General features: G+C 38.0%; 1 protein-coding gene across 2 annotated transcripts in view; it reads right to left on the bottom strand.

Moving 5' to 3' along the window:
* Window positions 1-12,516, bottom strand: part of arfgef3 (ARFGEF family member 3) — a 159,728-nt gene that overhangs the window by 60,278 nt on the left and 86,934 nt on the right. For both annotated transcript variants that reach the window (XM_065249244.2, XM_065249251.2), the window contains exons 23-26: window positions 11,504-11,645; window positions 2,696-2,818; window positions 915-1,018; window positions 220-364 (exon numbers count right to left, since the gene is read on the bottom strand). In XM_065249244.2, coding sequence (XP_065105316.1) covers window positions 220-364; window positions 915-1,018; window positions 2,696-2,818; window positions 11,504-11,645 — 514 coding nt within the window. The remainder of the gene's footprint in view (window positions 1-219; window positions 365-914; window positions 1,019-2,695; window positions 2,819-11,503; window positions 11,646-12,516) is intronic.

The following is a 12,516-nucleotide window of genomic DNA, read 5'->3' as shown; positions in this document are numbered from 1 at the left end:
GGACACCCCTGGCCTATAGCAATAGCTGATAATAAGTGTTTTTTGCTAAGGACAGTTTTGCTATAACTCGTACAATTTTTACTTGTATATAGCCTGAATGAAAGTAAATGATGAGACAACTTAGGGTGAGCAGTTCATTTAAAGTAACAATTACAGAAGCACAAGGAGCATCATACTCTCTTTACACTGAAATGTGAGAAAGATGTTGTTAAAAGTCACCAGTATCATCGTCAAACTCAGCTAAAACACAGTCCATGCCGTCCTCACTGCTCACAGACCGCTCCTGGGCTCTCATGGGGAGACTGGCCAGTCTTGCACCCAAGAACACCGGCTTAAAAGGCATCTTGTAGATTTTGGCGAGTAGCTGAACAAATTAAAAATAATGAAGTTAATAAAAGAATAAGACACCAAACTGCATCATACTTTTTAATGCCATATTAAAGCCAATTTCTAAAAAAAGTGAAGTTTTAGGCTATGACATTTATTTCTGAACCTTTCAGTCTAAAACTAACTTTACTTAATACCCTTTTTAAAAAGTATCAACAGAATAAAACAAGTTTCTCACAGGGATAGAGGTGTTACAGTCCAAGGACAGTTCAATGGAAAATGGATTTTGACAAGATTAACATTTTGGAGATTTGGAGAACATGGCAAAGAAGTTGTCTCTTCTTTATTTAAATTACAGATTTGGTAAAGGATCAATTACATTCTGGTTCCCTAATGAGTGATGACAAGAAGTGATCCACCAAGGGATACAGGAATGTAAACATAATTTAATTTAATTACTGTACCATTGTAATTCAATAAAAAATGTAATTAATTGTAGTCCTAACAGGGAAAGCTTGTTCTCTCTTTCCCAACAAGAAGCCCTGCCTTGGTTTTCAATCTGTAGGTCATCGATTCATCTTGCGTACCTGTGAACATTTTCTCAAATAGTCCAGGGCAGGCAGGCAAAGATCGGTAGAGCTGTATCCACTGACATGAACACAATCTCCAATTTCCTTATAATCCACTTCTCCTATAAATAAACACTCAGTCTGTGTTAAATGTTTTCTGTAAGCTGCTTTTCAACAAAGCACATTGTAAAAGTGTTATAAAAAAACGGAATTGAAATGATAAACTACATAATTTTAAGAAAGATCAATAATCAGTGATGCTGTTTACAAATATTCACATCTGTCTACGTCTTATCAAGGCATATTCTGTTTAAATGAGCACAGACAAAACGTTTTAGTTTTTCGAAAGGTTTTTCACTTCTATCGCTACATTTCAGATTAACTGTCATTAATAATTTTTTATAAAAGTTATATTATGCAATTTTTCAATGTTATTATTTTGTTTTAAAGCTGTCCAATATGTTTTCATGGTTGATTGTTAAAAAAGAATTATTTTTCACGTATTTTACAATATCAAAACATGTCTCTTCCCAGTCTATCTCAAACGGTCTGTTACTTCTGTACTCTGTTAAACCTCTTCTTCAGAAACCCTGCTGTGATTACTCGCTTAAAGCAGGGGTTTTCATAATATGATGAACATTTCGTTAGATATCTTTAAGTTTAACAAATATAATTGGCTATACATATTCAATTCAAACGTATTTGTACTGCAGCAACAAAGAATACTGCTTTACAAACCCCAGTAAGTGAGATAAAGGGGATTAAAATAAGGAAAAACACACTAGAAAGATACAAAGCAAATGCAATATTTTAGAATGCATGTAGAAAGAAATTGGAGATAAAACCTAAAATAAAAAAGATACATTTGACTTTTTGTCTTCTCTGAAACCTTTCTGGGGAGCCCCTAGATCATCCAATGATCTTTATCAGGCCAGCTGAAATTCTAGACTTGTTGTTGCACACATGACAAACTGCAAGTTTTGAATGCTTAAATTATTTGAATGCAATTTTCAGCATTTTGGGCCATACCGACACAGTGGCCTCCCCAAACAGAGCGCTGTTGTCTTACAGCAAGAAGGTCCCTGGCTGATTAGCAAGTCTTTCTGTGTGGTGTTTACATGTTCTTCCTTGGTCAGCATGGGCTTACCTTGGTTACTACAGTGTGTGGTTTCCTTCCACAGTGCAAAAACGATACACACGTTGAACATTACACACATTGAACAATTTGAAATCTCCAATTCATATAACCTGCATTTTTAAGATGGAATATAGCTGAAGATGCTGAAATGGTGTTAAGACTAATTAAACATGTTTATCTATTCCAGTTATTCAAATCAAAACAAATATTATTGCTATACTGTACAATACCATTTTAAAGAATTTTGATTCCATCTTTGTTACAACAGTTTCGGAAAATAATTTCTTTGTTCTGAAGGAAGATATTTTGAGGAATGTTTGTACAGTAACCAAACCGATTGTGGAACCCATTTACTTCCATAGTAGGAAAAAGAATACTATTAAAGTAAATGGGGTCCCCAAACAGTTTCGCAAAATATCTTTCTTTGTGTTCATCATGACAAAAAGATTTATACGGATTTGTAACAACATGAGAGTGAGTGCATGATGACAGAAATTTCCGTTTTGGGTGACCTAACCCTTTAACGCTAATATATTAATTCAAAAAGTAAGAAATAATTTGGATTTCATGGGGGCTTTACAGTGACTAATTTTCTCAAATGATTTGACCTTTAATACAAGCAACAAAAATTGTTTATATAGTATAAAAGATTAGAGCTCACCTAAACCCTTCACAAACTTCATAAGGCACATAATGTAGTCAGTCGCTGCATTAGCAAACACCTGAATGTTGTCAGTGTTGATAAAGGCTTCAAAGACATCAAATACAGGTGCCTGTGACTTCCCTAGATTCATGGAAAACACAATTAAACAATCAATTAATTTTAAAGTAAACCAATCATCAGCAGATGCATTCAGTAATTCATTTCTTAAACCTGTTTCCAGTTTATGTTGGCTTATTTATATTTATATAATGAAGATACGACAGGAAACTATTATATTAATCTATATATTAATTCAGACTATTAGACCTCATTACTGATGAATATTTAATATAACCTTGAACACAAAATTACACTTAATAAAGCCTTACCCCCGGTTTCACAGAGGAACACGCCCACATTTTGGCAATTAAGCTTATTCACCGTATCCCCCAGAGTTAGAGAAGTCCATAAATCCTTTTTTGTCATCTCCGTATGTGCTGTAACTCTGTCTGACGCAGCCCCCGCTAGCTTAGCATAAAGACTGTAAGTGAATGGCTCCAGCTAGCATACTGCTCCCAATAAGTGACAAAATAACGCGAACATTTCCTATTTATGTTTTGTGATTTGTATAGTCACACCGTGTACAAATAACAAGGTCATATGAGACACAGCCATCTTTTAACAGTATATATACTGGGAACTATATTCTCAGAAGGCGAAGCACTGCTACTTGGACGGAGTGATTCAGCACCTGAGAAGCCCCCTGGTGAGGAGCAGAGAGTTCGGTCAGAGTTGTGCAAATCACTCCGCCCAAGTAGAAGTGCTACACCTTCTGAGAATATAGTTCCCAGTATGTATACTGTTAAAAGATGTCTGTGTCTCATATGACCTTGTTATTTGTACACGGTGTGACTATACAAATCACAACACATAAATAGGAAATGTTTGCGTTATTTTGTCACTTATTGGGAGCAGTATGCTAGCCGATCTCGCCTTAAAATAAATTGCACTGACATATCTTAAAATATGCCAGTGCCGTTGATTTGTCTCAATATACATACCAGCAACATCTTTTTCTATGGCATGTTTATAAAAGATGCCTAAACATCTTTAAACTAAGGCCTAGTCCTGGCTTTAGCTAAGCCTTGTCTGTGAAACTGGTCCTTAGAGTTTAAATGATGCTGCTTTGCCTCATCAACAAAAGTATAACATTTACAAGTCTATATATAGTATAACACATAACAATATATACTGTACAGTGGTGTGAAAAAGTGTAAGCCCCCATCCAGATTTCCTATGTTTTTACATGTTTGTCACACTTTAATGTTTAAGATCATCAAACATATTTAAATATTAGTCAAAGATAACACAAGTTAACAGCTTTTAAATTACAAACCCATTTCTAAAACTGTGGGACTTCAGTGAAGCACAGTAAGAGCCATTATCCACAAATGGCGAAAATATAGAACAGTGGAGAACCTTCCCAGGAGTGGCCAGGCCGACCAAAATTACCCCAAGAGCACAGCAACGATTAATCCAAGGCATCACAAAAGACCCCAAACAACATCCAAAGAACACTTGCCTCAGGTAAGGTCAGTGTTCATGACTCCACCATAAGAAAGAGACTGGGCAAAAATGCCCTGCATGGCAGAGTTCCAAGACAAAAACCGCTGCTGAGCAAAAATAACATAAAGGCTCATCTCAGATTTGTCAGAAAACATCTTGATGATCCCCAAGACTTTTGGGAATATATTTTGGTGTCCCAGTACGTCTGGCGTAAAAGTAACACCGCATTTCAGAAAAGAACATCATACCAACAGGGGAAAATATGGTGCTGTTAGTGTGATGGTCCGGGGCTGTTTCGCTGCTTCAGGACCTGGAAGACTTGCTGTGATAAATGGAACCATGGATTCTGTTGTCTACCTAAAATCCGGAAGGACAATGTCCGGCATCTGTTTGTGACCTCAAGCTGAAGCGAACTTGAGTTTTGCAGCAGGACAATGATCCAAAACACACCAGCAAGTCCACTTCTGAATGGCTGAAGAAAAACAAAATGAAGACTTTGGAGTGACCTAGTCAAAGTCCTGACCTGAATCCTATTGAGATGCTGTGGCATGACCTTAAAAATTCATGCTCAAAAACCCTACAATGTGGCTGAATTACAATAATTTTGCAAAGATGAGTGGGTCAAAATTCCTCCACCGTGCTGTAACAGGCATTCTGGGATTGCCTTACTGATTGGACGCAAGAGAGAGAGACGCAAGAGAGAGAGACGCAAGAGAGTGGCAACACTGTTGTCGGAGCTCCGTCGAGTTCATCATCTAAATCCTATTTTTCTACTATCTTGTTCCTATCTATATAATATAACTCACTAGTTCATCTTAGGAATACCTTTCCGTGACAATTATTCAACAGTATCAATAACTGAAACGATTTATCGCTGGTAAACACCCAGTATTAGCATATAGCCCGCTAGCGTATACAAACGGGGAAACGCTGCTCCGTGCATTGGAGCTGCGTCGAGTTCATCATCTAAATCCTATTTTCTTACTATCTCGTTCCTATCTATATAATATAACGTACAAATTTATCTTAGGAATACTTTACCGTGACGATTATTGAACAGTATTAATAAGTAAAACGATCTATCACTAGTAAACACCTAGTGTTAGCATATAGCCCGCTAGCACTTGCTCACTGTCTGTTTACTGTAAATCTGCCTTCCTTTTCGATCTAATGGCGGACACATCCGATGTATGTTTTTCAGACCTTTCCTCACCAGAGCGGGAAGCTGTGGAGGAGTTGTTGCCCGGCATTCGCACCAAGCGGTACAGCGTGCCCCACATCACCCTGGCTCCAGGCACCCGGAGACGACCGAGGCATGCAACGAGCGATAACCCATCTCGATGCAGCTTCACGGACCGCGTTCGGGCGAACGGAGACGCTATCGCCCAGCATGAAAACGGTAAGACTCCGCTTGTCATTGTAACCTGCACTACTTGCCACATGTACAGTTTAACTTCTTCCGTCAGCACAGAGGGGTTTACATGTGTTAAATGTATTGAAGTAGTAAGGCTAACGGAGAAGGTTGCAGAACTAGCAGCGCACATCCGAACGCTCGTTGAGGACAGTAAAACCGCTAATGTTAATGTTTCAAACACTGTTTCGGGTGCGCCGACGGTAACGCGTAGTACACATAGCTCGGTTTCGGCAAATGAGTTAACACGGCCGACTAACTGGGTGACTATCAGGCGGCGTAGTCATATTCGATGCCCATCGAAGTCCCCCCTAGTAATTTCTAACAGATTCGACATCCTAAGCAATACACCGGCTGAGACATCTGTTAAAGGTGCCCTTGTTATTGGAGACTCGATACTTAAGAACGTGAACATTGAGGCACCAGCCACCATAGTTGACTGTATACCGGGAGCCAGATCGTCAGACATTAGATCCAAACTTAAAGTGCTGGCTAATGCTAAGCGTAAGTTTTCAAAAATTGTTATTCATGCCGGCGCAAATGACACCAGACTCCGCCAGTCGGAGATCACCAAAGATACTATTAAAGAGGTGTGTGAAATTGCAAAAACAATGTCAGATAATGTAATATGCTCTGGTCCCCTCCCCGCCTACCGGGGTGATGAAACTTATAGCAGATTAGCGTCTCTTCACCACTGGTTGTCAAAATGGTGCCCTCAGCATAATGTAGGGTTTATAGACAATTGGAAGCACTTCAGGGGGAGACCTGACCTGCTAAAGAGAGATGGCCTTCATCCGTCATCGGAAGGAAATGCTATACTCTCTAGAAATCTGACCAATACTCTTAATTCTAATACAGTCTGACTACCCAGGGCCCAGGTCAGGAAACAGATAGATCGGCCTACCCGTCTATCTGTTAGCTGCTCTGACATGTCAAGATCACATATATCCCAGAACTTAGAGTCTATCTTACCAGAGTATCAACACATTTCAACTGTGTGCGTTCCTCGAACAAACGAATACAGAGCACTGTTTACCTCGTCTCGTACAAATCTTACTAACATAAAATTAGAAAACAATACGTTTACAGATGAACCTCGAATGTTAAAATTCGGCCTTCTTAACATTAGATCGCTTACCAATAAAGAACCCATTGTCAATGAAATAATTACTGACCAAAACTTAGATGCACTCTCTTTAACAGAAACCTGGCTTAAAGCAGACGATTACATTAGTTTAAACGAATCCACCCCACAAGACTACTATTATAAACATGAACCGCGATTAAAGGGGAGAGGGGGTGATGTAGCTACAATATACAACAACATTTTTAAAGTTAACCAAAAATCTGAACTAAAATTTAATTCATTTGAAATAATGCTATTAAATATGGAAATAACTGATCGTGACCATAAACAGCTCTCTTTTGTCCTTGCTACAATCTATAGACCTCCGGGCCATCATGCAGATTTTCTTAAAGAAATATCAAATTTCCTGTCTGACCTCGTACTCACTGTAGATAAAGCTCTTATCATTGGTGACTTTAATATACACGTTGATAACCCAACAGATACATTAGGATTAGCGTTTATAGATATTCTAAATTCTCTCGATATTAGACAAAACGTGACAGGGCCCACGCATACTCGTATGCACACATTAGACTTAATTCTGTCACTCGGGCTCAATATTAATGAAATCGAGATATCACCTCAGAGCGATGCAGTTTCAGACCATTGCCTTGTCTCATACACGGTACTTCTAGATAGGATCACTTGATCCACAATATGCTACCGACTAGCCAGAACAATAATTTCTACCACTAAAGATAACTTTATTAGCACTCTTCCAGACCTGTCCCAAATGAAACATGTAGCAGATAATCCTGAAGATCTAGATATTGTAATAGAAAACCTGAACAGTATTTGTTCTAACACATTGGATGCCGTAGCTCCAATTCGAAAAAAGAGAATCAAAGAAAAAACGCCAGCTCCATGGTACGACCATCATACCGCAGCCCTTAAAAAGGCTGCTAGAAAAATGGAAAGAACTATAGAAGCACAAAGTTAGAAGTATGGCGTGCAGCATGGAAAGAGAGTGTTAAACACTACAGACAGGCTATAAAAATTGCCAGATCTACGTATCTCAGTAATCTAATTAAAGAAAATCATAATAACCCTCGCTTCCTCTTTAGCGCAGTTGCGAAACTGACTAGAAATAAAGAACAAACAGAACCCACTAATAAACTCCCACACAATAGTAACGACTTCATGAACTTCTTTACTTAGAAAATTATGATTATTATGGGAAAACATTGTAGGTACCCAAGCAGCCACCACTCTATCCAGTAATATATTTAACGCTAGCTTACCATATGAACATCTTGAGTCATTTAAACCTACTACAATAGAAGAGCTCTCTAAATTAGTATCGTCATCCAAATCATCATCCTGTATGTTGGACCCTGTTCCCACAAAATTACTCAAAGAGGTATTCCCTATAGTGTCTAACCCAGTACTAAATGTATTTAACTCATCACTAGAATTAGGCTACGTACCAACAGCTTTCAAACTAGCAGTTATTAGACCGCTCATTAAAAAACCAAACCTTGACCAGGGAGATCTAAATAACTTTAGACCAATCTCAAATCTCCCTTTTCTTTCCAAAATATTAGAAAAAGTAGTGGCAAGCCAGCTACGTACATTCTTAGCAAATAATAGTACGTATGAAAAGTTCCAATCAGGATTCAGGTCCCACCATAGCACAGAGACAGCGCTGCTTAGAGTTACAAATGACCTTCTCCTAACATCCGATCGTGGCGAAATATCACTCTTTATATTATTAGACCTTAGTGCAGCCTTTGACACAATAGATCACACAATCTTACTTAATAGGCTAGAAAACTATGTTGGCATCAGTGGTCAAGCGCTAGCCTGGTTCAGATCGTATCTAACCAATCGCTATCACTTTGTTTATGTAAATGAGGAGGAGTCACATCACTCCCTGGTTAAATACGGCGTACCGCAGGGATCAGTTTTAGGTCCTATTCTGTTCTCGTTATATATGTTACCTCTGGGAGATATTATCAGGAATCATAACATACAGTTTCACTGCTACGCAGATGACACACAGCTTTACATCTCCTCACATCCTAGCGAAACACACAATTTTTCTAAGCTATCAGACTGCATCAGCGATATAAGTGACTAGATGGCACATAACTTTCTAATGCTAAACTCCAATAAGACAGAGATACTTGTTATCGAACCGAATTGCTACAAATATAATATGACAGACTACAAGTTGCCCATAGATGGCTGCACTGTGGTGCCAACCTCCACGGTTAAGAATTTAGGTGTGATGTTCGACAGAAATGTATCCTTCGACAGCCATATCTCCAATGTCTGCCGCACAGCGTTCTTCCACCTTAGAAATATCTCAAAAATACGCCATATGTTGTCTGCATCAGATGCAGAGAAGCTTATCCACGCTTTTATGACCTCTAGAATAGACTATTGTAACTCGTTACTCGGAGGATGCCATGCAAATCAGGTAAACAAGCTTCAGCTAGTTCAAAACGCTTCTGCGAGAGTTCTTACTCGATCTAAGAAGTATGACCGCATAAGCCCAATTCTGGCATCTTTACACTGGCTACCAGTTAAATATCATATACAATTTAAAATATTACTAATCACCTACAAAGCCTTAAATGGCCTAGCACCCTCATATCTTAGAGAATTATTATCAGAATACAATCCATCACGTGCATTGCGGTCACAAAATTCTGGCCTCTTAATTATCCCTAAAATATCAAAAGTGTCTAAAGGTGGCAGATCCTTTTCCTACTTAGCCCCTAAGCTATGGAATGATTTACCAACCGACGTCCGAAAATCAGAGACAGTAGATAACTTTAAATCTAGACTTAAAACTTTTCTCTTTAACAAGGCATTCGCATAGTTTGTTTTAGCAATAGTACTTATCTCCCAATAACTAGCTTGTACAACCTAATAAATAAATAAATTAATGAATAAATTAAAACCTTTTTTTCGTCAACACTCCAAAGCATGGTAAATGACATTAATACTCTTTAGTAATATGCTGAAACTTTGAATTGGTTGTCGATTAAGTCTTAATTGCAAAATATGGTCGGTTTGCAATTTTGGCCTTTTCCCATGGCCTTAAAAAAAAAAAAAAAAAAAAAAAAAACAATAGTATGTCATACAGAACCGTTTGCCACTATACGTTAGTATTAACGACGGTAGTGGGGCCTCTGGCCTTAGTCAAACGAGTTCTGTTTCTGTTTCTAAAATCATCAACTATATGTAATACACTTATCTCCCAATAGCTAGCTTGTACAACCTAATAAATAAATAAATTAATGAATAAACTAAAACCTTTTTTTCGTCAACATCCCAAAACATGGTAAATGTCATTAATACTCTTTAGTAATATGCTGAAACTTTGCATTGGTTGCCGATTGAGTCTTAATTGCCAAATATGGTCGGTTTGCAATTTTGGCCTTTTCCCATGGCCTTAAAAATAGTATGTCATACAGAACCGCTTGCCACTGTACGTTAGTATTAACGACGGCAGTGGGGCCTCTGGCCTTAGTCAAACAAGTTCTGTTTCTGTTCCTAAAATCATCAACTATATGTAATACACTTAACCAGCAATAGTTAAGCCTGCCCGGAACCGAGCTGACTAAAACCACATTACTGTGTGACACCTGCTTTTTATGTGAACGGCCCCTACGCTAATAAGATTTTGTTTATCTCTCCCTGTCTTGTCCTCGATCACGAGGACAATAAGACAAACAGATCCAGAATCCAGTTCTGGTAAATGTGAAAGTCGGCACACCTCTGATCTACTGGCTGTTCTTCAACGTGATGTCCAGCTGATGCCTGACCAAAGACCACCGGCAGAACCCGCTTAATCTCCGCTTAATCTCCTTCCGTTTCAATGTATATATATATATATATATATATATATATATATATATATATATATATATATATATATATATATATATATATATATATATATATATATATATATCTCCCAAGGGTTTTTTCCTCCTAGGACTTTTTTTTTACTTCCCTGGCTAAAATTCCGGGGGTTTTTTTCTCCTAGGGGAGGCAGCCTTTTTGGGCATAACTTCTATACGTTACATTAGTCATACGTTTGCTTATAATGTTGATTTATAGCCGCAGCAAATTTAGCTGCTTGTGCTATCGTGTATTATGTTATGCTATCTGTCGATTTTCTGTGCTTTTCACTACATCTATTATGTAAAGCTGCTTTGATACAATTACCAAATTGTGAAAAGCGCTATATAAATAAAATTGAATTGAATTAACAGACTCATTGCAGGTTGTCGCAAATGCTTAATTGCAGTTGTTGGTGCTAAGCGTGTCCCAACCCGTAATTAAGTTTAGGGCCAAGCACTTTTTCACACAGGGCCATGTGGGTTTGGATTTTGTGTTCCCTTCATAATAAAAAACTTTCATTTAAAAACTGCATGTTGTGTTTACTGGCATTATCTTTGATGAATATTGAACATTTCTTTCATGATCTGAAACATTAAAGTATGACTTACATCCAAGGGGGCCAACACCTTTTCACACCACTGTACACATCAAGATTGGGAATGAGGAGGCCTGTAAACTGATGCTTCTTGCATGTTCAGCTTTTTTCAGTACAATGGTATCTAATCAAGCTGATCACATCTGCCATTGAAACAGTGTACAGTAAGAAATGATCCATACAAAAGTTTAAATGGAGTCTGTAGACTGCAGAATGTGTAATACTTAGGTTTTGAGGTTTAGAAAGAATACACTGCTGAAAACAGACCCATTGAATATTCTCCAATCAGGTAATCCTTCATGTCCGTCTTGTTTCCATGCACAGTTCTGAGAGCGCTGAACAATGGCCTCCAGCCAGACTGGATCTGAGCTGAACACATCTCCACCAGTTCTCCAATAGAGGTGATCACCTGCACGCCATGAGAGAAAACGCACGTGAGAGACTGCAGCTCCCCATAGCACAAAAAATAAAGTTATTTGACATTTTATATGTTTAACACTTGCAACATATTGTGCATTAATGCAATATATGGTGCACTTTATTTTAAAAGTATGTGACTCGTAACCTTTCTGTTGCTAATGCTATGCTCTGCCAGTTGAGCATATTTAGATCATGTCTTCAAGAACAAAAGATAACACTACAGATGAAACACTGAGACAGGCTTTAAGACAAATCTTATTAAACTAACTTGTACTATCTACTATTACGTTAGTTCGTCAAGATGACAATTTATTAATGATCCTGATAGTTTTGTTAATGAGGAATTGGTATGGATGTTTTTTCCCCATAGATTACATAGATAATAAGTTTTACCCAATTTAACTACTAAATAATATGTTTATGCAATCTATAGAGACTCAACGTTTACCAAATAATTTTGAACAGGCAATGAAAAACTAAGCCTGGTAAAGACCTCTGTCTCTGTGTGGCTCCTACAGGCCAAACTAAGTAATGATTATTTGCCAAAATATTTGCTTAAAGATTAAAAAAGTAATTGCACAGCTGATAGACAATCAATCAATATTCTGTGTTTAGAGACTTCTGAATAAAATTTTCTCTGCTTCTAAGGTGGACTTTACTGTTATTGTCTCTTCTCTAGACGCCGATGTAACACAGTCTCACCCCATGGCGTCAATATTAGACGACACTTGACCATGCGTCAATATGTTGACGCGGAGGGTATACCTTTCGCGTCATTTTTTGACGAACTGGGGACTTAAATACTATTACGTCCGTTGCATTCTCTTTCCTATTTTCTTACCATTTTCGCGTCGGTTTAG

Source organism: Paramisgurnus dabryanus, chromosome 20, assembly GCF_030506205.2.
Source record: "Paramisgurnus dabryanus chromosome 20, PD_genome_1.1, whole genome shotgun sequence".
NCBI lineage: Eukaryota > Metazoa > Chordata > Actinopteri > Cypriniformes > Cobitidae > Paramisgurnus > Paramisgurnus dabryanus.
This window is presented reverse-complemented; position numbering and strand designations above follow the sequence as displayed.